This window comes from Helobdella robusta (genome assembly GCF_000326865.2).
Source record: "Helobdella robusta unplaced genomic scaffold HELROscaffold_30, whole genome shotgun sequence".
In the NCBI taxonomy this organism is placed as follows: domain Eukaryota; kingdom Metazoa; phylum Annelida; class Clitellata; order Rhynchobdellida; family Glossiphoniidae; genus Helobdella; species Helobdella robusta.
Window position 1 is genome coordinate 141,555 of NW_008704502.1, and position 27,022 is coordinate 168,576.

The following is a 27,022-nucleotide window of genomic DNA, read 5'->3' on the forward strand; positions in this document are numbered from 1 at the left end:
CCTTCGGACTCACTGAAAAAACTTTTGTGGTCGTCGTAGCTGATGTTGTAGTTGTTGTTGCAGTTGATGTTGCAGCTGTTGTTGTTGCAGCTGTTGTTGTAGCTGTTGTTGCAACTGTTGTTGAATCTCGTGAAGGAGCCGGATGATCTAAAAGAAGAGGAATCTACGCCTTCATCACTGGTCGGTTGTTATCAAGTGTCGATGGTGGTGGTGGAAAGATGATTGGAAGAATGATGGTGATGATGGTGGTGGTAAAAAGATGGTGGGAAGAATGATGGTGATGATGTTGGTGGAAAGATGATGGGAAGAATGACGAGTATGATGATTGTGGTGAAAAGATGATGACGATGAAAGTGACAATGAAGATGATGATGATGATCTGGATCTAGCCATAACTCTTACAAGTTATTAATAATTGATGACTAACAAATCTCCTCTATCCAATTACCGACAACCAATCAGATCAGCTACCCAGCCATCACCTGACTAACTAACTTGTCATCACAGTCTGATGTTGTGGAGTTTGTTTTCAGGCGGTTTCTGAAGACAGCCATGGGGTCAGAGGTGAGGGAGTATGAAAGGTAAGGGGATGATCCAAGGTCAATGCCCTCCTCTCTGCCCCTCAAACGAGTCCCTTCGTATTTCTTTGCAAAATTATTTGTTGGCGTTTGTAAATGTCTGTGTACATGATTGAATGCATGCGCAAGCGTGAACGATTGTTTCTTACTATGTGACGTTTGTTTGCGAAAAGTGTTCCATGCAAGAGCTAAAAAACATACAATTTTTAAAACATTTTTCTTACAATTGTATGATAAAAAAAACTAACTTGAAATAAATGGAGAAGAAACAAATGAGAAAAACAAACTTCAAAGACATTGGCCTCCTCAACACAAACGTCAACTTCATTCTCCCCGTTATGACCTTGACCCAGTTCTTCTGACTCATAAAGGTCAAACTTGGCGAGTCTCAGTGACCTACAGATGTCATTGCATCGATGTGATTGGAAGAATAAGGCCATGCCTCTGGTGCCTGGTAGGTTGATGGTAGATCGGTCGATGAAATACTACATTACGCTATCAAACAATACACACACACACGCAAACACACACACACATTTTGTCGTTCATTTCCCGATATTCGCCATTTTTAAAACGTGGACAGTTTCTAGAATGTTCTTCCTGAGGAGTACGGTTCGCTGAATTAATTCATATCTCAGTTGCGTTCTTGCCATAAGCTTGGAGATAATGATTGCCGTGGATTTTAATCGTTATTCTACAACCGAAATTATCTTTTTGATAAAATTAATAAATAGTGATTGTAGTAAGTGACCAGGCGTATTTTGTAACGTTTCATTAGTTTATTTCATTCATTGTGCCTATAAAAAGCAAAATAAATGATGTAAAGTTGCATCTACAGCCGTATCCTGAATGCGTTGCAACGCATCTTTTTCATATCTAATCGCAAACATCCAGTTGTCCCAGTCTACATGCTTTCTGGAATCGATGAACGAAAATACAAAAACAATCCGGAACTTTTAACTCTTTTTCATTACCGAACTCGCCGTCTGAAATTAAATGTTTAGTGCCAATCGCGATCATCGTACTAAATTACATCCCAATAACAACGAAAGTTCCCAGCAACAAAAACAGAGATAGGAAAAAAACCTAATTTATGAAGTGAGTAAAGTATAACAAAAAAATTGTGCACGGTACTCAGCAGCTACCTACCTACCTACCTACCGACCTACCTACCTACCTACCGACCTACCTACCTACCTACCTACCTACCTACCTACCTACCTACCGACCTACCTACCTACCTCAAACAATAGACATCGATTTTTATTTGAGCTGTTTATTCTTCGCTCAATGGTGAAATCGTAAAATCCTAAGTTGAGAAACATGAGCATATATTAAGGAATATTTAAGCACTCACAGATAGACACATGCACAAATTTACAAGCACATACATAATGAATCTCATTAAATTTGTCCTTTGTTCCCATTCTTTGGAATCCCCTAAAGTAGCCTAATTGATGCAGAGCAGTTAAAATATTGGTGCACACTTTTAATGAAATATTAAAAATTTTGTGGTATATGCAGTCATCAATATCGAATATCGAGCAAATTGTCGTTGACGATTGCAGTTACACTTTTAAGTTGTTTATTAATTTTATTAAAAATGTGCATAGCACTCGACAGCAGCTACCGTCGTAAGAAACTGGAGGAATGATCGAGACGTTTTCGCAATTAGTTGTATCGTTGTCGTTCTTAATTGATGTGGCCGTTATCCCTAGCTGCTAACCTACCTACCTTAGTTAAACAATCAAATTTGATTTTATTGGCTGCTTATTCATTGTTCTACGGTGGCATCCTAAAACTCTGTGTTGTAAAAATCTGCGCATATATTGAGAAATATTCAGGCACTCACACATAGACACATGCACAAATTTACAAGCACATATATGATGAATCTCATTAAATTCGTTGTTTTGTTGAAATTCTTTGGAATCCTCCAAAGTAGCCTAATTATATTGTATAAACTTCTTTGTGAAAATATTGTAAAAAATTCAGTATATAAACAGTCATTAACGTTGAATATTGAGCAAACTGTCGTTGATGATTGCAGTTACACTTGTAATTTTTTAACTAATTTTATTAAAAACAAAACAATGGTTGTAGAATTAGAGGTAAATGATAAGAACACAAATGATTCAGAGGATCTTCTAGAAAATGAAGATGTATCAAATCATCAAATACTTTCTAACGAAAGCAAATTGAACAAGAAAAGAAAGTTTGAAAACAATGCTGATGATGACGTCTCTGGCAACAAGAGTGATGCTGACGTTGATGAAGAAAATGATGATAAAAACGTTTTTCCGATAGAGGCCACCGAAATTAGAAACTGTGAGGCATCTAATTGTGAAAACAACTCGAACATCCCTCCTGTTTCTAAACAGGCTAAATATGAATTATCTAATGGAAATGAGTTTAGCGAAAAAACGTTGAGCGTCAGTGAGAGAGTTTTGAGCAAATTGGATGAAAGGTGCAAGCTGGAAAGACACAAATTATATCACTCGAAAGGTTTCTACAAAATAAGCAAATTTTGTAAACACCTCACCAGGACCAACTGTCAACTCCATAAGACGAACTGTGATGAGGTACATTACAAAAAAATCTTCAACAAATACACTAATGTAATACTTGGAGACTGTTGCTACCTCAATTTCTGCTTTAACGAAAGATGCCAATATATTCACTATGAACTTGATGTTTAGATTAACTTAGGAATGTAGTTGTTATTGAGTTTGTCTTGTTTCATTGTATATAAAACTGTTGCTTGTATCAAAGTTTATGCCTTAATAAACGTTTAATTATCTCATTTGTTTCATTTTATTGTGATAATATAATCGAACATCTCAAAACTCTAACAGAAAATAAAATGAAATATCACAAAATTAATTGTACATTAATTGAAACAACACTTTTATACAACTCAACTTTCACATTAACATATCAAACTAATTTTATAAAACATTAACTTGACAATTAATTCTAAATATAAATGAAAAATCAAGCACTTAAAATTAGAAAAGCACCGAATGTTAGGCCTGGCCGAAGTCAAGCAAAATTTGACATCTCGGCCTAAACCGAATAGTCTGAATATTACAAATTTTGTTTTAGCCATCACTTTTTGCCGTTTTAGAAACAACACTAGTTGGCGAACATTTTTTCGGTTATTTGATAACTGTTAGAGTGTAGGATAATAATTTTTTTTAAATATTTTCACGTAAATCATTTAGATATTACCAAGCAAAAAACGTATTTTGAAAAAACTTCAATTTTTAATCAGAGTTCGAGGTCTGCAGTTTAATTTTTAATGTAAGAAATACTATTTATAATTCAGAATTCCGAGTTAAAAATTTTAACGGTTCAAGTTGTTGATCGTTTGATTTTGTTTTCTACCCTATCAATCTAAGTTTCAAATCAATCAAAACTAGTGAATCATCTTAAATCAATATTTGAAAGTCTAAAAGGCCAAAAAAATGGAAACCGACTGAGAATAAATTTCAAAAATTCGAATATTAATCGCCAAATGTCCCTCCGGCAGGTGCACCGGTCAACAAAAATTGAATATTAATGTGACTACCTCGTCGCAATCACACCGTCTCACCATGCACAAAAGAGGAGGCGTGAGATCACATTTGAAAATGACGCAAAACGATACAACACTAGAACAATCTACAGCAACAATAATCACATCCATCTAAAACTTGCCTGAAACAATTTTCATTGACATCAGGCAACAACCTATCAACAGAAAAACAGAAAATAGCTACATCACTACCGTCTCGACGAGTGGTGTTGAATTCTATAACTTAGTCAAACATCGTAAATTGCACTAAAAATTAGTTACATACACACACGCGCGCGCGCACACACACATACGCACACACACAAACACACTAAGAAAGAAAAGAGCAGCACAGACCGAGATTTCCATCCCCATATTTGAGACCGTCGTCTGTATGGATCTGAGGGTCAGTCCATAGGTCGCCGACCCCCTGGATGTCCACAACAATCAAGCGATGGCCCGAATGCTCGAATGTGAAATGACTGAATGCCTGTGCATGTTCAATGTGTGTGTGTCTGTGTGTATGCGTGTCTGTGTGTATGCGTGTCTGTGTGTGTGTGTGTTGTGTATGTGTGCATTGATAAAAATGTGTACACATGATGACGGTGATGGTGACAACAGTAGTGGTTCTTAACAATAGGACGGCGATGATATAATCCAGATGCAGTGGAAACAATTTCAATAATAACAAGAATATATATTAAAAAGTAATAATAATAAAATTAATGACTAATTAAATGTTGTTCATATTAAAAACCTAGGATGATGACGATGAGTGTTTACTGTTTGCACTAAACATGATGGCAAGGTGCAATAACTTGGGAAGGTCTTTCATTATTACAGTTGTTCTTGTTTTGATAGTTGAATTTGGAGGGATATACGTACGTATTACATACATTTTACATACTACTACATTTTACATTTTACAGACATTTTTGTATGGTTGTTTTTATTTAATGTTGTTATTTTGGTTGCTATTGCATTCTGGATGTGGTTGATTTTTATCGAGAGTAATGGCTTTAAGTAATAAGGTAAGAAAGAAAATATTGAAACCATCCATTAGGAATGTTTGATAGATAAACTCGAAAAAGTCATTAAGGTTCTAAATGAGAAAATGGCAAAGAAGCAAATTAAAATGATCTGGATGTTTTGCTTTGAAAATCCTAAAATGATAATGAAGGCAGGTCTACAATGCACATCATCATCATAACAATAGTATCATCTTCATAACAATATCATCATCATAACAATACTATCATCATCATAACAATAGTATCATCATCATCGTCGTCGTAGCCAGCTGACCTGTGGTGTCATTCGAAGACTTTCTTCAACGAAACCAGAGTTAGAGTTGTATTTGATGTAGTCACCATGGATGTAATGTTCTAAATGAAAGAAGGGACGGTCGGGACGATCCTTCAACTCCAACACACTCATCTGCAGGATATCCACCTGCATGCAATGTTGGCCAGATTGTTTGTGTGCATGCGCGTTTGAGTGCTTGCTTGTGTGTGTGTGTGTGTGTGTGTGCGAGTGTACGTGTGTGTGTGTTTGCTTATGTTCAGACATAAAGAAAGATACACAGATTGAGTAACAGACAAAGATGAATAGACAGATGGACAGTCAACCAGCCAATCAGCCAACCTGCTTAGGAGGTCGAAGTCTATTGTAGGCCTCCCCACACAATTTGGCATCCATCTGCAGTTGAACATCCAACTTGTAGACCTCCTCACTCACCTCCTCCATGTACTGCTTGGCCACGTAGTTTCGAGATTGCGAACTCCAATCCGCTAGCTCGTGGGCCATTGTCTTCCTGAGAAGTCGTTGGGGTTTTCGGTCAGTTAGGATTAATATAACTGACCAGCAATATTATTATTGTTGTTATTGTGAGTATTATTCTGATACTATCATTGTTGTTATTATTAGTAGTAGTATTAGTATTCATATCATCCCTCTTATTATTATTCCTGTTATTAGTATTATTATAACGTTCTACCTCGGGAAACCGGGTCTGATTGATTGATTGATTGATTATTAGTATTATTATTATTATTATTATTATTATTATTATTATTATTATTATTATTATTATTATCAGTTACAACAAGAGACTACTTACATGATTTCAGTGAAAGATTGCTTGTCAGATTTGTGGATGTTTGTCAGCTTCTTACTAAAATTATAATTTAAAAAAATAATAATAATATAATATAATAAACTATAATAATGCTTACGGTGATGAGTATATTTTGATTAATTTATTATGCATATATAGAAATATAAACAAATATATTATGTCTATATCGGTGAACAAACTAATTTTACATTAAATAAATTAATAATAATTTTACCCATATAATAATTTATTCATAACTTCACAGGTACCTAACCCATACAGAGTAGATATTCATGCCTTGCCTAATACAATACTGAAGTCATTTAATGACTATGTATTTTTTCATTCATTCATTAATTCATCCATAAATTAAAATTTAACAACTTTATCAACTGAATCTAATATATATTTTTAACAATAAACAGTTGGCTAAAATAACAAATTCATTTATTTTAATAACTATTTAAAGTTTCAATTTTGAAAAATTAAATAAAATAAACAAATTTAATTAACATCTTTTTCAAGTGGAATGAACAAGCAAGTTTACATGTTACGGTAAGGAAGATCAGTAGTAGCCAAAGTTATTTTAAACAATCAAATGAAAAGAAAGGCAGGCATATGAAATTGAAATATGGTTAAATAAAAGATAGTATAATGACAAAAAATAAAAATAATAACAAAATAATAATATTAATAATGATAATAAAAATAAAGATACAATAAGTGGATTTATAGTAACAATATATTGAAAAATTATTTTAAAGCAACGTTCCAGAACTAACAGCCTGTAGCATGTCCTCATGGCACCACTGTTGAAAGGCTGTAGGTATTTATTTTTAAATTTGTATTCACTTATCAAACAGGTTCTATCTTGAAATGATTCACAAATAATTCTTCAATAAATTAATTTAACATATTATAAATATTTTTTTATTAAAATCTTATTAAATTGTAATAAAATTTGAAAAAATGAACAGTGACCACAGTTGAACTTGTGACCTGACCTCATTCTCCATCTTGATGATGACATCATCCTTGACCCACTCCCTCTTCTTTGCATTGTACCGATGCCTGATTGCATGTTCGGCCGGATAGTTGTACAGTTTGAACTTCTTCCAAGGATCTTTCAGTTTGTGCAACTTTTCCACTGCCATGTGCCATCTTGATTGTTATGCAAAAATTCAAAAATAAAATGTTTTAATTTTTACTCATACATGTTTTATGTTCCAGATGTAGATGAACATTAAAGGAAAATTTATTTTCTACCATCCTAATTATAATTCTATTACTAAATATAAACTGTATGAACCTCCAACTCCAACAAATTATTATTCTCATTATCATTACTTTAGAACTTTTTAAATGCTAATTCAAAAAGATTTTAAGTTATAATAAAATATAAATAAATAAATATAAACATATAATAACATAATATAAATAAATAAATATAAACATATAAAAAAATAATGTCATAATGTGATGAATGATGGTAATTATTATGATTGACAAAACCTGTCTAATGGGTGGATAGTTGGTCGAGCAGTTGTCGGAGTTGTCAGGTCGACCCCGCTGTCCAATGCACTTATCCTTTTTGAGATGTCGGCTGGTATGTTGCCAAATAGCAAAGACCTCCGACGTTGTTTCAACGTCATCAACGGTTGGAAGCCATTTCTTAAATTCGGCCGAAGTTCTTTCAAGTCGTCGCCATCGCTATGGTGGCATCCTATTCTTTCGCTGTCATTGTCAATGTCGGTGATGGCGAAAATTTCCGGTTCGTCGTTGTCATTGATGTCTTCTGTGCTGCTCCGTTCATTCTCGTCACCTGACAGGTCCGGGTCTGCTTCACTTTCGTTATTGACGGATTGCATTTTAATTTGGTGGTAGGTTAGAGTTAGACTAAGTACGGTTTGTAGTATTAAATTAAAGGACAGTATAGTATAGCTTATAGATAGTGGATAGCCGATAGGTCGTGTTTATTAATTTAAAAAACTAACTTCTAACTAGACTAAAAAAATAAAAACAAAACTAGTCCTTGATTAAATAAACATTTTATGCAGAATTAACTCTAAGCGTTTCTTCAATATTCAAATAAAATCGACTCTTGTTTCTTTAATTTAATGAATGCGTACGGTCGCCAACTTGCTCTCTTCCCAGCTGGTCCACACAAACCTTCAAATTAAAAAAAAGTGAACTAATTTCTGAAGTAAACAAGTAAAGGTGAATGTAAGTCTTTAGGCCTCCTTTAAAATGATTCTTCTATAAAAATCTATATACATATATAACATCTTTATGCTACGAATGATCAGTGGACATTGAAATGAATTTTAATAATTTTAAAATTTTTTATAATTTTAAATGTTTTGTCGATTACGCCAAAGCTTTTGATAGCGTCAAACACGTGGAGCTTATATCAGAAAATTTGGACATTAAAAGACACGAGGGTTATCAGAAACCTCTATCGGGAGCAAAGAGCAGTGATGGAAGTTGGTTACAAGATGACTAGTTTTGTTGAAATAAAGAAAGATGTTGGGCAATATGAAAATTAGTTGGACCTCTCATATTTCAAATGAAAAGGTTAAAAGGTTGTTAAATGAGGGTGTATTAAAACAGTCCGGTTATGAAAAGAGGAATTTACTACAAATAATCCGACGGGGGCAGTTTTTCGGTCACATCATGCGGAAGGAAAAAATTGAAAATCTAACAACTACTGAAAAGATTGCGGAGAAAAGAGAAAGTGGCTACTACTTGCTTATTTCCCAGTTGACTCTGTGTTGAAGAACGTATTTAAAAATTAAATAGTGTCTATCTATCTATGCAAACCAATAGTACTTTTATTTGATGACTTTTTGAAATTTACATTAAAATCATATATTTGAATCGACTTTGCACGTGTATTTATGATTACCTACAATCCTATGCTATTTCATCCAGCTCTACTCCATACCACAAGACTGTCCCGTGAACGCAGTGGGAAGCAATTTGACGTTAAGATATGTATTTTCATCATTTTTACAAATAAGTCATAATTTATTCATAATTTATTTTAAAATTCCTCGACTAATAAAAACAAAAAAAAAAACAAAAAACTCTGTTACAAAATTAGAAATGTTAAGACTTCATCGGTCCAGTTTTTTAAAGCTATCACAAATTAAGGCGATCTACAATAGAATGTGACCACGAAAATTGTTTAAAATAAAACAACCCGTAAGCAAGCTAGCTGAGTCTCTGTTAACTTCGGCTATAGAAATATGGTCAGTTTTTAACTTATTAAAAATAAATAATAAAGGTAAATAGGGCACTTGGAGAAATGAAGTTAAAATAAACTGAAATCACAATTTAAGCAATATTTGGAAAAAAATATGTTTAGATTGGTGTTTGTTTATTTCCGTGAAATGATTTTAAGTGAAAAATTGTTATTCAACGTTTATGTACAGTAAAATTTCAAAAATTTGAAAATCAGACGAAAAATATTTTAAATGGAAAAAAAACCACTGCCACAGTTGAGACATGAAAAAAGATGTCAAATAATGGAGTTGCCTGTGGTGTACTATCTAGTGCTGGTTGCATCGTTATAATAATTTTTATAATATTATTAATCATTGTTTATAAATTTTGAATTTTGTGTGGGAATGATTTTTTTTCTTTATAAATAATTAAATCGAAATGTTGTTAAATGTTAATAGAACGAAAGAAGGCATTCGACGTTAATGTTTATTCAAATTGTCTTTTCTAGCGGTCAACTCTTAAAAATGTACGGAACATTCGCAGTTATAAAAAGTCAAGTTAAGAGATTTGTCAGATGATTATATCGGTGGTGGTGATGACACTAACAGCTTTAATATTAACGATGATGATTATTATGATTATGATGATGATTTACGCTCTTTAAACAAAAACTGGTTGAAGCTTTTTGACTGGTTGCTTGAAGAGTTTAGCAGCTGAAAAAATTGAACGCTGGTTTTTTTCGGATTGGTTTGAATGATCTGATGAGTGAATGTTTGGAGATGAGTTGTGTTGTTGTTGTTTGTGCTGTTGTTGTTGTTGCTGCTGCTGTTGTTGTTGGCGGTGGTTATAATGTTGATTGAATAAAAGTTGTTGTTGATGTCTATGTGGTGGTGGATGCTGATGTTGTTGCAATTTTTTCTGTTGTTGCTGTTGTTGTTCCAAAGGAGACAAAATCTCTCGCAACCTAGCCAGTCTAATATTTTCCAGCTGCTTTTGTGACTCGATCAAGAGTTCTTGAAAGTTCTCTAACTTGAGAAGCTCCTGGTGCAGTGATTGTTCAGCAAAGGGGAGGTGTTTGTTTTCTTGCAAATATTCAATTTTATCCCTCGACTTGACCAGTTGTCGTTGGAGTTCTTGGAGCTGTTGTACGTGGTGCATCAGCTGCTGTGAGCTGTTGTGGAACTGGTTGCCTGGCTGATGTGAATCTCGTTGTTCTTGTTGTTGTTGTTGTTGTTCTCGTTCACGATCAGGGTGTTGGTGTTGAAGTTGTTGTTGTTGATGCTGTTGATGTTGTCTAGGTTGGACCACATCTGAAATTTGTTTTTTGTTCTTAAATTTTGAAATTAAATCGTTTCCAAGAAATCCAACACCTGCCAACACTGGCTGCTGTTGATGGCTTTGTTGTTGATGAATTTCTTTCTGTTGATATTCTGGGTGTAGTAGATAATTTTTTTTTAACTGTTGTTGTTGCTGTGAAATTTGGTTGTTGTGTTGAGTTGGAAGGAACTGTTTTTTACTCATCTGTTTATGTTTTGTATTTTTGTTAGCAGCACATGATTTGATTGATTTCAAATATAAAACATCCTTATTGTCTTGCTTATTTAATTCGAGCAAATTCACTTTACCTTGGACATTTTCAGATTTGTTGAAAATTTTGAAGGCAGTTGTTTTGTTGGATAGGAGGAGAGATGATGAGGATGAACAAGTTTTTTTCTTTATTTGAGGACATTTAAAGTTCGGCATCTTATTGATGGAGACCACAGATGAGGAAGAAGAGGAAGACGATGATGCTGCTGCTGATGATAGTGGGGGTGGATTGATGGGAAAGAAATGTTGTTGTGGAAGAGGAACTGGTGGTTTTCTAAACAAACTTGATGGTCCGATTGATGAAAAGGCATGATTGAAGGATCTGGATAGAGAGTTGTGCAAAGCTGTTCGTTGAAGTCGATTTTTCTGTTGTTCTTCTTCATGTTTTGGTAGTTGCAGAATTTGTAAATTTGGCTTGTGTTGTTTCTGTACGCTTTGTAGTTGCTGGTGTCGTAGTTGCTGTTGCGGCTGCTCTTCAACCAGCTCGTGAACGTCTCTGCTACTCAACACGGCGTTTTGTTTCCAGAAAGACAGCTTTTGAACGAGTGGTAAGGTCGCGACAGAAAATGCTTCTTAGGTTGCTGTGATTTCTGCTGCAATTGCAAATTGTTACTTTGTTCTTGAATTATTGGTCTATTAGTTTCTTGCTCTTGCTTTCTTAATTTAGAATGTTTTTGTTCTTGAGAAATTTGCTGCAGCTGCTGTTGATGGCGTTGTTGTTGTTGCTGCTGCTGCTGCTGTTGTTGCTGCTGCTGTTGTTGTTGTTGTAATGGTTGAAGTAAAACACTTGATTCCTGTTTTTGTTGCTGTCTTAAAAACTGTTTCAGTTTTTCCTGCTGCGTTTTCCTTTGCATCTGCAACTTGCGTTGAATTTTATCGTTCAACAGCATCTTTCTTTTGTTATTTTCCTGCCAAATTTGGTTTCTGTCGATTTTGTTTAATTTATAATCAGCATTAAAGGTTACTTTATTTTTTGGTTTCGTTGCTGTTGGTAAGTCTCCAACAGTAATGCTCTGCAATTTTTTCAACTTTTTTTTTTCAATTTTCTTATAGACCTCGAACAAGCGTTCTAACTTGGCATTCAATGACAAAATATCGGATCCAAGATCGTTTATTTTGCTGTTGTTGTGTTGCTGCTTTGGTTGCAGTTGTTGCATTTGTTGTTGCTGAGTAACATGTTTGTCTCTAGATCTTTTGTTGAACGTTGGAATCTTACTGGAAGTTGTTGCGGTCGACCCAGCCTTGAACTTGTTCGTTCCACCAGTTGTGTGTGTGGCAGCATTGGAACTGGACCTTTTTGTAGTAACCGTGGTGGTTGTCGTAGTTGTTGCAGTTATTATCGTTGACGTGAATATTTGACCAAATTTAGGAATTCTCGATGAACTCTTCTTACCCACGCCGAGACTTGCGACTAAATGTTTCTGATGCTTTTTAGTGTTTCTGAAGTGTTTTACGACCTCGTTGTTTTCGAAAGAGTTGCGAAGGTTGTCGTTATCATTGCTACTATAACCGGAAGTGCCAGTCATATTGAGATCATGTGTGACGTCATGGTCATGTGACGATGAGTATCCGGAACTGTCCAGTAGGATTGGTGTCGGTTGTTTTCTGTTGGCGGTAGGATGATGATCGGTCAGAAGATGGATGTGATAATGGCAATGAATGTGATAATGTAAAAGTTTTGAGGATGGTAATGGTAATAATTTCAATTGTTTAAAGTAATAATACTAACCGTGATTTTGTCGGTGATGATGTTTTGGCTTGTTTTGAAATGTTCTCCCTCTTGTCGATGAACGGTCTGTTAGGTTTGGTTTTAGTTGCTATTCCAATGGGACTTTTGCCGAATTTGTTGGAAAAACTTGTTGAAGTGGTAATAGTAGTAGTAGTTGTTGTTGTCGTTGCTGTTGTTGTTGCTACAGTTGATGTTATAAATGTCTTTTCAGCTGTGCTACTTAACAATTTTGGTATTTTTGAGGCGTTATTTTCAGCATTGTATGCATAAAAATTGTTGAAAATGTTGGTTTTGTTGTGAATGTTTTTGCTCAATTTATGGGTTTTGTTAATTGCTTCAACATTTTGTAGCACTGGAATGTTTGTGGGGCCAACTATTTTGGCTTTTCGCCGATGTTTCATTTCTGGAACGTTGCTGATTAAATCAGGAGGTGATGCCATTGTTGTGGTGTTATTTGTTGTTGATGAGGATGATGTTTTTGTTGATGTTGTTGTTGTTGATGTTGTTGATGATGTCATCCCTGTGCTAGTTTTAATTGATGACTTTTCAGATGGTGAATAGTCGCTCAATTTCCGGTGCAACTGAATTTGGTTGCGTTTGTGATTGTTGTTGTTGCTGCTGCTGTTGTTGTTGTGAAAAGTGTGACCTTTTATCCCATAGATGCTGCTACTGCTTATAAATTCTAATTTAGAGGTCAGATTGCTTCTGCCGTGGGTGTGGTTTTGGTTTGGATCATCAAAAATATTCCGTTGTAATCCAATTGTGTTGTCAATATTATAGCCCGAGTATTCATTGTCGTTTGTCGGTGTAGTTTTTAAGAGTTCTCCATTTTGTAGTTCCTGTCATTTAATGAGTCCAAATTACTATCCTCATTCGTTATTATCATAATTATATCACTATTATTAGTACTGTTATCAGCATAATTTATATCGTTATAGTCATCATTGCTAACATGAAGACACCATGATTCATGATTCACCATTTATCACTTCATCACCATCATCTTTATCGTTATCGTCGTCGTCAACAATCTTTAGCAGATATTCTTTAAATATTTTAAATATATAAACAAATCACAATTGCAGCAATTAGCGTGGAGATAATTATCTCCAATCTTTTTGCTTAAAACCTTTTAATTAATTATGATGACGACAATGATGATGTTGGTGATGATGTTTAATTATATTTATGAAAAACTTCGACTCATAGCCCTATAATATGAAAGCAGTCTAGCGTTTGTCAAAAATGCGTAATAACTGTATAAACGTGATTGTATCAATATATATATTTTATTCATACGTACACTCACCTTATCTACACTATCGAGTTCTATTTGGTTGTTGTTCGTTGTTGGTGTTGTTGGGGTTGTCGATGCTGTATTAGATATGTTGTTTTCATTTTGCTGTTGAACTGATGTTGTCAATGAAGTTGCTGACAAAGGCTGCTTAAGTATGCCGGTCAATTTCCGGTCATGTGACGTTAAAGATGACCTTCGAACTCCAGGGATGGGAATCAAGGTCACAGTTACTGTTTTCGTCGGTTTTGTTGTTGGACTTGTTAAAGTTGTTATGGTTTCTGTTGTTGTTATGGTTGTTGTTGTTGTTGCAATTAATTTGCTCAACCTAATTGGAATTTTTGATTTGTTGCGGTTGTTGACATCTTTACTAGCTGTGCTATTAATGTCATCAATATTGTTGTTTCCTTTGTTGTTGCTGGTGTTGTTAGTAGTTGTTTTATGAACAGAGTCGTTGTCAACATTTGGATACTTGTTGACACCATAGGGTGAGTTATCATTTTTGTTGCTGTCATTTGTTTCAACGTTACTGTTAATGTTATCGTCGTCGTTAGCATAGTTGTTGTTGTTTGTGGCGACAGTGTTATCAATGTTGTCATCATCATCATCATTATTAACATTATTACTATTACAAGAGTTTTTATTAAGGTTAGAGATATCGTTCTTATTGGAATGAACACCATTACCTTCGTCACCCAAGTCATCATCATCACGTAGACGGTCACAGATGTTGCTAGAGAAATCTGAGCCTGGTCTAGTAAAATTACTACTACACGTAGTAGAAGAAGAAAGCAAATTATTAGTAACAGCTGAAGTATTAGCAGAAGTCGTAGTAGCAGCTGTGGTAGCAGTAGTTGTAGTTGCAGCATTAGCAGCAGCTGTGGTAGCAGTAGTTGTAGTAGCAGCATTAGTAGCAGCTGTGGTAGCAGTAGTTGTAGTAGCAGCATTAGTAGCAGCTGTGGTAGCAGTAGTTGTAGTAGCAGCATTAGTAGCAGCTGTGGTAGCAGTAGTTGTAGTAGCAGCATTAGTAGCAGCTGCAGCAGTATGAATAATCGACGTGTTTGTATTTTCCATTGTTTATTCTTTTCGAGATGAAATATTTTCTTGATACAAAAATTTTAAGTTATCAGAAAAAATAAATTCATGAATGTGTAATAATCAGAAAGTTATAATGTACCGTGAGGCTAGCGCTCTCACGGTCGCTTCTTAGTACAACTCTGACTTTGGCTGTTCTAATTCTTTTCTCACTTTGTGATTTTTTTTACTTTTCTCTCTCTTTCCCTCTACCTCTCTCTCTCTCTCTCTTTCTTTCCCTAAATTTTTGATATGTTTCCGTCTTTTTTTCTACTTCCCTTCCTTCTTCTATCCTTTCTTTCTGAACACACACACACACATACACACAAACACACACACAAACACACACACACACACACACACACACATATATATATATATATCAATACATATAAACTACGAGTCTTTTGTTTCTGTTTCAGATAAATAAAAAATCTTTTGAATCTGATTTGAATTTGATGTAATATGGTGTGCATATAATTAAACTGTCAACCTATTCCCACGGAATTCTTCCGAGAAAATTTATGAATAACGTTATTAAATTGGAATGAAAGTGAATTATTGTTATGGCGAAAAATTAATTCTAAAAATTTAGCTTAATTAAAATTAAGTAGAGTAAAAATATGATTAAAAAATATTTCCTTCAAATATGAGGCAGGCCAACTAACCTGTCAGGGATCGTGTGATTAAATATAACTCGAGTTGTATTTTTATATACAAAAGTTTTATACAAATTGTATAATATACAAAGGTATGTAACTAGATACAATACAAAAGATGTGTGTATTATACAATACAAAGTTATACAAATACAAAATTTATACAAGACAATTATGAATTCAATGCAAATATACAACCGAACGTTAAGCGACAAACAAGTTTTCAACATCACTTCAGTTTAATTTTCACTCTATTATTCATTCATCCATTTGTCGTTCGTTCAATGCTATACTATTTAGTCTTCTTCAGTCTACTCATTTGAATATAAACGTATGAAGGTAGGCAGGTAGGTAAGTAGGTGTGCACACATGTCACATTGATTACTGTGATGAAGATGATGCTTGTGAGGAAGATTGGGATTATGATGAAAATGATGATGGTGGTGATGGTGATGAAAATGATGATGGTGATGATGGGGATGGTGATGAAGATGGGAATGGTGATGGTGATCTCCACGATGAGGATACAAATTTCGATGATGATGATCACTATGATATGGATGATGAGGATGAAGATGGTGATGATGGCGGTGATGGAGATAGGATGGGTTTATAAGAAGGAGAATGATGACGACGATGAAGAAGATGATGATGAAGATGATGATGATGAAGGGGAGGAAGACATTAACATGTTGTAGATGATGATGATGAAGATATATAGGATTATAATGACGATGATGTCTGGGACGACGATGATGATGATGATGACCGGATGACAATGACTAACGATAATAGAGATGAAACTTATTTTATCAGCGATGAAGATGCGAATTATGGGGAATCAAAACAGGATGAGTTAAAAGAAAAAATTGAGTGCGGTTGATGGCGTATTCTGCCCTTGTACAAACCAACACCTACTACCATTTAATACAAATACTGTATAACACAAACATACACACACACGCACACAAACCCACACACACGCACAAATACACAAACAAACATTGTTTTAAAGCGCTCTGAAGTCAACGGCCTCTTTACTTGCTCCTCAAACATTTTTGCAGTTACCGCATTGAAATCAAATTTCAAACCTTTACATGATTCGGCGGAGTGTTAAACAAATGAAGCAAAAAATTTATACATAAACTATTACAAGAAACATGCCCGATACAAATGTAGCACTTATAAGTAATTATTTTTGCTTCGATCCGCAGGTTATGTTATAATTATAACATACAACGAGTGCAACACACTGCAAAATGATTGTACCATTTCTTCTTGCAACACCTGTTAAACTTACTTTATGTGCAAATTGTGGCTTTGTATATGCGTGCATGATGTATGTTATTTTGTGTGATGTATTTGTTGCTGATCATCGTGAATCTCACTGTGAAAAGACTCTTTGTTCTCTCTCCTCTCTCTCTCTCTCTCTCTCTCTCTCTCTCTCTCTCTCTCTCTCTCTCTCTCTGTCTCTCCCTCTCTATCTGAGTGTGTATGTATGTGTGTATATGTGTGTGTGTGAGTGTGAGTGACGTATTTGAGTTTGGCGATAAAACCCCGACACTGTGCAAAGTCCTAGGGTATTTCATTGGCGTTAAGTACGTGCAAATATTAAGAGGCACAGGTGCGTTTTGTTTAAGAATTCGCTCGTCTCAGATTTTTTTTAAAAATCTATTTATTAATTTATTCTGTAGTACGATCATTTTTTAGTAAATAGAAAAAAAATCATATATTTTCAAATAAGAAATTTAATACATTAAATGATTGGAGCGATTTCGTGAGCCGACGGATGAACTTGGTCGTGGAGGTAGGAAGGAAGGAAATGGATGTTTATGGGAGTGATGTTGAATCAATCATCTCAATACTCCCAATTTATTCTCCGTACACCTTTTGCAAGGTGGCTGAAGAGGGCCAATAAGTTGCTCGACAACTTCAAAATAGCCATCCTGTCTTAATTTTGTTTGGAAGCTAATAAAATATGATCTGGAAGAGTGAGTCGTTGAGGATTAAGATGGAAAATTCTGAGGAAAACTACCTCGTGTGTTTATTGTAAAGTTGTGGAATTATGGAACTGATGATGACTGGGAAGAAAATATATTGAAGACTTTCTGATCAAATCAAGCAATTTAAACAACAGTTACAGATCGATAAATATTTTTTTCATTTAAAAATAATCTAAACAACGTTGACTATACAAAGTTAAACATACAAAGTTAAGCATACAAAGTTAAATATACAATGTTAAACATAAAAAGTTAAATATACAATGTTAAACATACAAACGCAGGCATTCAAACACATTCATAAACTCTAGTAATGAAAAGCAGTTATCGTTTCATAGGTTTATCACCACCTTAAACTATACATACATTTGTGTGTGTGTGTGTGTGTGTGTGTGTGTGTGTGTGTGTGTGTGTGTGTGTGTGTGTCTTGCTTCAATATCTCACATAAAGGGCATTGTTGTACACATTGTATATGCAGTGTTGTATAGATTACTTTTGGAAAGTAATCTGATTACAAATTTCAAATTACTTTTAAAATTAGCTTGAGATTACAAATTACAGATTACTTTGCAATGATGTGTCCGATTACAGATTACATCATAAGAATTTCATTTAATGAATGTCATATAGTCTTATGAATTATTGAATTATTGAATTGTAATTATTCATAACATATTTTAAAAAATTGTATTTTTTGTAAATTTCATGAAATTTCAAACAAGTTTGAACCAGAAGCGACTTTGCTTATCCTGCTTCATAACGCTCTTGAGCAGACCAACTTTTTAACATTACGTGAGCGGTCTAACTAAAAAGCATACGACGTCAATGGATAAACTATTTCTTTTTGAATAAGTCTTTTTTTTAGTTTTTTAACTTTAAATTTTAAAAATCTTAGGTGTTGTTGTCGTTAAAGTAATCTAAAATAAAGTAATCGGACACCTGCTTAGATTACAAATTACACAAAAAAATGTAATTTGATTACAGATTCAAAAAAATGTAATTGATTACGTAATCGGATTACTTGTAATCCGATTACTATACAACACTGTGTATATGTAGTTGTGTATGTGTATTGTATTGTTGTATATTGCATACTTATTGTGTAAACGTATGTGTGTTGCGTGTACTAGCATACAATAATTTTAACTATGTATTTTTTCGTATTTAACGATAAAAATACAATAATATCAGCTACATATATTTATTTATTTTGTAACCATATCTGTATAAACAGTAAAAATAAAAAAATAATAACAATAATTCACTAACAACTAAAATAACGGCAAAAAATCAATAACAGTAAAAAAAATCACAACAACATCATCAACAACGTCAGCAACAACATCATCAACAACGTCAACAACAACAACAACATCAACAACAGCAACATCAACAACATCATCAACCACCGTATTAAAAAAATCAAAAACGAAATACGAAATATATCATATCAAAACAAAACACTGATGAATAACGACAACAATAATAAAAAAAATAACAATTATAATTATCATTATTATTATTATTTTCGTTGAGTCAGCGAGCAGCACCTGTCTATGATAAATGAATGAATTTATAAATAGATGAATGAATGATTGAATGAACAAACGAACGAACGAACGAACGAACGAACGAACGAACTAATTAATTAATTAATTAATTAATTAATTAATTAATGACTTTGTTTGTCATGAATCAATTCTACGGAATTAAAACTAAGCAAATCGTTATTCTCGTTACTAATAGAAATTTTTTATGAAACGAGACATTTTTTATCGCTATTCAAACGAGACAAATTTTAAAAAATCCGGTACCGAAATAAAAAAATTTTGTCTCGTAACCTTATAACAAAGTCTCAAAATTGGAGACAAATACGATGAAAAGAGACCAATTGTAAAATAATTAAATTCCGTTGAAAATGATAACGGTCACATTAATTGCTATTTTCACAGCTACATGGCCGTTTATAAAGCTTAATTATCATATCAAAAAGTAAAAGTGAATAAAATTTTACACCTTTTGATCTTAACTATGAATTTTTAAACTGAAATATTGATTGTAAACATATATAATATTGAAATGATGATCGTAAAACACTAAAAACCGTAACTAATGATAACGGTTTCGCATAATTATTACATTCCCAGCTTCATACCAAAAAGTTAATAAAACTTGTTTTTTTGATCGTAATCTATAAGTTTTTAAACAGAACTATTGTCTGTAAACCAATATATTTAATTTGTAAGGGTTGTAAAAAGTAAAACAATTAAAACCGTAACTAATGAACTCGGTCAGGCATAATTGTCACATCTCTAGAATTTTAAACTCTCTCCAACTTTCACTTTGGTAGCCAATTGTTGTTTGTAAAAATAGGGCGGCCATTTGAAATTTCGCGTGGTAAATTATTGTTATTTTTTGTTCCACTATTTTATTAAATTTTCCTTTATCAAATTTAAGAATTTATTTTTTTAATATAGGATATCCGCAATGTCGAAAGACAGTAAAAAGGATACATTTTTTTGCATAGCTAATTGCTTGCCAGTTAAAAGTAAATTAGCGAAAATCCAGCAAAATAAACAGAAATCAAAATCGCTGAACAGTGGTAACGCTGGTAACGGTAACCGCCGTCACGACATTAATGAAGATAGTTCGATTTACGGAAGTGCATTTTTTGATCAAAGCAAAATGAGCCACACGAGACAGTGGTTGCAGAACCTCAGCACTGTTGCCAGCTTTGATCCCGGATCTATGTTACACGATTCTCATCTTGAAACTTTCAGACTAGATGGCAATGATGATGAAGCAGACGAAAAAGAGAACGAGAACACCATGATATGTGATGATGACGAAGCAGCATACTCACGTTCCAAGCCTGTTCACGAAAGTGCAATGGACGACACAAATGATTCTTGCGACATTAAATTAAAATATGCTCTTGAATCGAAACGAAATAATGCCGCACCTGCAGCATCAAACCCCAGACAAAGTGCGTCAGATGACAGCATTGCAAAAGCCAAAATAGAAAACTCGAGTATGTTGTCGTCAAGCTTGACATCATTAACAAAAGTAGATGAGAATCATCTCTTGCCAGTTAACATGTCACGACGCAAACGATACAGTAGGAAAAGGTTGAGGCCCGATTTAGTGGATGATGTGGACAATTTCAGAGGTGCTGCAAGTTTAGAAATGTATAGTATGTCCAGCAGTTCTATATCTCTTGCTACTGAGATGGCAGTAATAAACATGGATGCATGCAAGTCCCTGGGCATATCTGTTGTCGGTCATTCGAATGGTCACCAGGGTGATTGTGGCATATTTGTTGGGGCAGTTCGAAAAGGAGGAGGAGCTGACATCAGCAAAAAAATTGAACCAGGAGATTTGCTACTGGAGGTCAATGGAATTGATCTGGAGAAAATGTCAAATGATGATGCTTTATCTGTTTTGAGATCTGAACTATCTAAAGGAGGAATAGCAAAAATTCTTGTGGCCAAATATTGGGACATGGATAAAAATGAAGATGAAAGTGTTAGAATTCTGGGAACATTAGATCAATTTTGTGAACCTGCTGGATCGATTGCGGGTAACAGAGATGGAAATCACAACAATCATAGGAAACCTTTGAGATCGATTGTAGATGATGGTAATGTATCGAGAAGAAGGAAATTTGATGATACATCATTTGTTTCAAATATGAACATGAACCAGTTCATGAGGCCCCATTCAAATCTTGGTCCCCACAATTACAACAATTACCACAACCTCTTAGATTCCTATCAAATGTTGTCTGGATCATCGATGCAAACATATCCTGATTCCGGTTTTCAGGAACCTCGTCAAATGCCAGGTATGAACATGTTTCCCCCATACATCCACAACCCTCTTCCTGTCCCATCAACAACCATGCATAAAAATGTGCATAGACCATTCATGGGACTCCCAGAGGCACGCAGACCATTTCTTGGATCTGAACTGATTGACTGGATCCAGGCAAACATAATGGGGATGTCAGGGAGAAACGAAGCTCGCAACTATGCACAAACCATGCTGGATGCTGGATATATTTCTGGCATGGATAAGTGGTTTCATGAAGATGGCTGGTATGCCATTGTTTCGGGTAATGGTAGCAGTGTCAGTAAATCGCCTTTCTTTTAAATTATTGACTGTTCTGATGTTGAATTGTGAGTTAGTGCAAGTGAACAACATTGTCTAGTGCATCTAGCTTTATTCCATTCATGTGCTTCGGTTCTTTCTTTTTTTTAATAAACTAACATGCCCAATTTTTATTCTATTTTAAATTTGAACTGGCTAACGTTAATGCATAGCATCTCCACTTATTGCATTTTTATAATTTTATACTCTATAGACAACATTTGCTCAACGATATTATTTGTTTTTTTGAAATGTCTAGTGATGAGACAATCATGTTAATGATCTTTTATTACGGCTGTATGGTGCTGCTAAAAAATTATTATACTGTATGTGTTTAATGTTATTCTGATGAGATTTTTGTGTGGTTTTTTAATGTAATGTAGATAAATTCGTCTGACCTATTTGGAGGTGTATCAATGACTGTAAACTCTTTAGTAATATTAGATTCATTTATTTCAATCAAATATAATAAGTCTTTGTACTCTGCGTTGTGTTTTTATATTTAAATTCTTTTTCAAAATAATTATAATATATTTCAAACAATTTTATTTATTCAATAAAATATGAAGAACAGAATTTGAAGAAATTGCGTGATTGGACGCTGGGCATAAAATTTTGTAAATTTGTTCTTGGATGAACCAACATTTCACGGTGCATTAAAACGAACATCTATTTATTAATTTATTTTAGAAGAACCAAAATGCATTAAAACGAGTTTTAGGAAGCATTTCTGCTTGGTGCTGCAAATCAAATTTAATTCATTAATTCAATGTAACGATTTTTCATTAAGTATAACACCATGACCATCTCATAATTCTTGATAAATGTTGCATTGTACAATGAAAAAATAACGCATAAATCATTTGCCGAGACAGTGAGTAGACTAATTTGTTACAAAAACTTCATAGGAAACGAAGTCTAGTAAATCATTTTTATACTATAAAATATCTCCCATCACACTGAAACACAATAAGAGTTGTTAATACATTTAAACATCATTAAGGCACCTTACAAATGCAAAAAAAAGAATTAAGATGCATCGAAATAAACATTTGCGAACATGGCAAGACCGACTTGTGATTTCTGTGTTGTGTTTAATATATAGTTCAGGAGACGGAGTATTGTGATAAATCGCTGTGTTCAATAATGACTACCGAACGCATTTCAAACGCTCGATCCGAATCTTGGCCAGTTGGATGGGTGTTGCTTCAATTAAAGCATATGCAAGGAGCGAGAGGTTCGAAAATTTTAACTGATGAGGAAGTTCGTAAGTGAAAAGAATTTTCAGATTGCAGTTTTTAATACTGAAAGTGGCTAGGGAAGATAAGAAGACAAAGAGCAAAAGACTTCAACTCTGTTGTTATTTTTCCAGGAGACATGCATTTTTGCAACTCCATAAAAATGTGACGCCCCTTTGTACGTTCTTCCATTTATTAGCCCTTAGGTTAATGCAAAGGAATGTAACTGTACAACACAATTTTCATTTCGAGAAGTATTTATGAAAATTTACAGATCAATGCAGAAAGAATGAAAATAATTAACCATGATCAAATTATAAAGTAAAGTGAATAATCTCAAAATATAATGATTTTTAAATGACAACAACAAACTTAATAAGTTAACAATTGGTGATAATGTGAATGAAGTTAATAATGATAACAACGATCGAGAAAATGATGATGATGAATGGCAATGCTGGTGATGATGGATGATGCATGATCAGATCAGTCTGAGGTGAAGGCCTGAATGCCTGTGATGGCACGTCCAAGTATCAGTGCGTGGATATCGTGAGTACCTGAAGGGTTGATTGTTCGTATGTTTGCCTGTTTGTTCGTATGTTTGCTTGTTTGTTCATATGTTTGTAAGCTTGTAATATGCGAATTTAACATTGTTATTCAAAATTCTAATTAATATTCTACACAGAACAGTCTCCCTGCTATTAATACTTACATAACAAAACATCGTAAACATCAGCCTCAAACTTCATCTTTGCTCGGCTTGTTCTCATCCTTCTCATCATAATGCTTTTCCCCACCACCACCACCAACTACGTCATCATAATGATGAGAATAATCATTTACAACATCCTCATCGCCATCATCATCACCATCACAAATGGAAACCTTCATATGTGTTGACAGCCTCCAGGTTCATCACGTGCCTGATCACGTGGTACTCATCGGCTATTCCATTTCCTGTTCGTCGGATGTTAACACCATTACGAAGATACGACACGTGAAAATGACAGCATTAACAGAAAAGCAACAACAAATTGACTGACAGTGACAAGAAGAAAACCACTAGAATAAACAGCAACAACAACATTAGTAACAGTAGAAACAACAACAAGTCCATAAACATTAGTAGCAGCAGCAACAACAACATTAGCAACAACAACGACAACAACTACAACGACAAACCTCCAAGCATGTCTCTGGCGTTACGAGCAATGTCGATGCACTTGCCACAGTTGTTCCTCTTGATGAGCGAGATCATCTCGGGGGCTGCTCTGAAAATTTCATTCCGACACATACATAACACAAATTGCTCGGAACGTCATCGAAGTCATCATCGTCAAAAACAACGTCATACCCAACAAACACAACACACACTCTAGAATACACCACAACTCCACAACAAAACTTGATAACACAGATTCGAACTCCAAACTATCAATTGTGATATGCTGTGTATAAGACTGATGCTTCCATATGTCCTTATGAAAGATATACCGTTAACTAAACGGGGAAAAATAACACCTCACACACAAACACACATACAAACACACATAAAAACACACACACATACTCACAATCCTTTGTCCTTGAGTCTGCCAACTTGCAAACAAGCTTGTTGGGCCAGGGTAATTTCTGTCATCATGTCAGCAAGTTTCTTCTGAATCAGCTGGTTCTTCGCTAGTGGTCGCTTGAATTGCATTCTGTTGTGTGTGTATATGTGTGTGTGTGTGTGATGTTGTCGTGTTGTGTGTGGTTCAGTGATGCTGTGGTTTAATAACCAGCCCACCTGTCAAGAACGTACTGTCTGGCAGTGTGGAAACAAAACTCAGCAGCTCCAATGACTCCCCACGCAATTCCATACCTAGCATTATTTAGACATCCAAACGGACCCTGCGTGCGTGTTCGTATGCATTTGTATGTTTGCGTGTGTTTGTATGTTTGCGTGTGTTTGTATGTTTTCGTGTGTTTGTATGTTTGCGTGTGTTTGTATGTTTGCGTGTGTTTGTATGTTTTCGTGTGTTTGTATGTTTGCGTGTGTTTGTATGTTTGCGTGTGTGTGTATGTTTGCGTGTGTGTGTATGTTTGTATGTGTTTGTATGTTTTCGTGAGTTTGTATGTTTGCATGTGTTTGTATGTTTTCGTGAGTTTGTATGTTTGCATGTGTTTGTATGTTTTCGTGAATTTGTATGTTTGCGTGTGTGTGTATGTTTGCATGTGTTTGTATGTTTGCGTGTGTTTGCATGTTTACATGAGTTTGTATGTTTGCATGTGTCTGTATGTTTGCATGCACAGACAAAAAACAAGTGCGAACAAATAAACGAACACCATCGACACAAACATAACAACAAACAAATCAACAAACACAAGATAACCCAACAAACACATTAACAAACAAACGAACCAACCCCCAGTCCAGTAGCGTGGGGCAGCAGATTCTCTTCAGGCACCTTGACAGAATCCATGGCGATTTGACCCGTGATGCTGGCCCTTAGTGAGAACTTGCCATGAATCTGGGGGGTGGTCAACCCCTCCATCCCCCTCTCCAAGATGAACCCTTTGATTTTGTTGCCGTGGGCAAATGATTTCGCCCACACAATGAACACATCTGCTATGGGGGAGTTGGTGATCCTGGTGGCACAGTAACAAAAATGTGTTCTTGTAAAAATGTGAAACCAAAAACAGTATCACCAACATCGTCATCCTCCTTGCACACCTAAAAACACTTAGGCAAACAAGCACACACACAGACAAACACACACACAAACAAACACACACACACACACACATGCACACAGACAAGCGCACCTAAAAACACACACACACACACAAACAAACACTCATGCACACCTACAAACAACAATCACACACACACACACACAGAGAAACATATATACACACAGAAACACATACAGACCACGACTTAGTACCATGAAGTACATAGCACTTGTTCTTCTCATCATAGCTGGCCCTACACTCCATGCCACCTGGGTCACTGCCATGGTTAGGCTCCGTCAGCCCAAATGCTCCTATCAACTCACCGCGTGCTGTGTTGTAGCAGTTGTTGTTGTTGCGGTTGTTGTTGTTGTTGTTGTTTATGTGTTGCACTGTCTTTTGAATTGTTAAATTTTGTATTTTGTGTCCATAGTAAAATATGAATGAAATATTAAAAATAAATGTTATTCAAACTGGTTTTGACCACACACACACACACACACACACACACACACACACACACACACACACAACAAATACATACATCCACCTGAAGACAGTCAACAAGTCAACAAACACACCAAGCTTGGGTAGGAACTTTTCCTTCTGTACCTCAGTCCCATAAGCGTTGATGGGGTGCATGACAAGGGAGGACTGGACACTCATTGCTGACCTGTAACCACTATCCACCCTGAAGGAAGTTTTGTATGTACAGTGTTCATATACTTTTGTACACACATATACACACACATACTTAAACATACACATATGTTATACAAATATACACACACATAAAAACATTTACTCACATAAACATAGACACATACTTAAACATACACATATATTGTACATATATCAATCAATCTTCGTTTAGCATCCAGAGACCCAGTTCCCCCGAGGTAGGACGTATATATTATAAATATATACACACGCATAAACATAGATTTTCTAAAAACACGTAAACTTAGAAACAAACCTCTCAACTTCTTTAGCCAGCAGCCCATATGTGACATAAGAGGTTCCGGCACACCCATAGCCCTGTATGGTCGACCCCAACACACCCAACTCACCCATCTCCCTCATTATCTCTCTGTCAAAAACT

The 27,022-nt window shown here is 34.9% G+C and overlaps 4 protein-coding genes across 4 annotated transcripts in view; 1 reads left to right on the plus strand and 3 right to left on the minus strand.

Moving 5' to 3' along the window:
- The window catches only part of HELRODRAFT_149307 (hypothetical protein), a gene marked incomplete at both ends in the record, with an annotated part of 10,105 nt that extends 2,695 nt beyond the window's left edge, over window positions 1-7,410 (minus strand). Inside the window, 8 exons of the mRNA XM_009021897.1 lie at window positions 179-397; window positions 496-678; window positions 942-1,029; window positions 4,492-4,624; window positions 5,440-5,586; window positions 5,779-5,947; window positions 7,033-7,070; window positions 7,255-7,410. Of these exons, the coding sequence (XP_009020145.1) occupies window positions 179-397; window positions 496-678; window positions 942-1,029; window positions 4,492-4,624; window positions 5,440-5,586; window positions 5,779-5,947; window positions 7,033-7,070; window positions 7,255-7,410 (1,133 nt within the window). The remainder of the gene's footprint in view (window positions 1-178; window positions 398-495; window positions 679-941; window positions 1,030-4,491; window positions 4,625-5,439; window positions 5,587-5,778; window positions 5,948-7,032; window positions 7,071-7,254) is intronic.
- A 2,725-nt stretch (window positions 7,411-10,135) lies between these two features.
- On the minus strand, window positions 10,136-15,159 carry HELRODRAFT_174443 (hypothetical protein; the record flags this gene model as incomplete). Its single annotated transcript, XM_009021898.1, has 4 exons — window positions 10,136-11,439; window positions 11,676-12,667; window positions 12,792-13,630; window positions 14,101-15,159. The coding sequence occupies 4 exons, from the start codon at window positions 15,157-15,159 to the stop codon at window positions 10,136-10,138; spliced, it is 4,194 nt and encodes a 1,397-aa protein (XP_009020146.1).
- Window positions 15,160-21,049: 5,890 nt separating this feature from the next.
- HELRODRAFT_81264 (hypothetical protein) lies at window positions 21,050-21,322 on the plus strand (the record flags this gene model as incomplete). Its single annotated transcript, XM_009021899.1, has 1 exon — window positions 21,050-21,322. A coding segment is annotated over one exon (273 nt), but the record flags the coding sequence as incomplete, so codon positions are not given.
- A 1,174-nt stretch (window positions 21,323-22,496) lies between these two features.
- HELRODRAFT_187113 (hypothetical protein) overlaps window positions 22,497-27,022 on the minus strand; it is a 5,685-nt gene continuing 1,159 nt past the window's right edge. Inside the window, exons 2-10 of the mRNA XM_009021900.1 lie at window positions 26,897-27,022; window positions 26,502-26,611; window positions 26,123-26,252; window positions 25,614-25,836; window positions 24,995-25,098; window positions 24,783-24,908; window positions 24,391-24,479; window positions 24,094-24,165; window positions 22,497-23,765 (exon numbers count right to left, since the gene is read on the minus strand). Of these exons, the coding sequence (XP_009020148.1) occupies window positions 23,695-23,765; window positions 24,094-24,165; window positions 24,391-24,479; window positions 24,783-24,908; window positions 24,995-25,098; window positions 25,614-25,836; window positions 26,123-26,252; window positions 26,502-26,611; window positions 26,897-27,022 (1,051 nt within the window). The 3' untranslated portion in view covers window positions 22,497-23,694. The remainder of the gene's footprint in view (window positions 23,766-24,093; window positions 24,166-24,390; window positions 24,480-24,782; window positions 24,909-24,994; window positions 25,099-25,613; window positions 25,837-26,122; window positions 26,253-26,501; window positions 26,612-26,896) is intronic.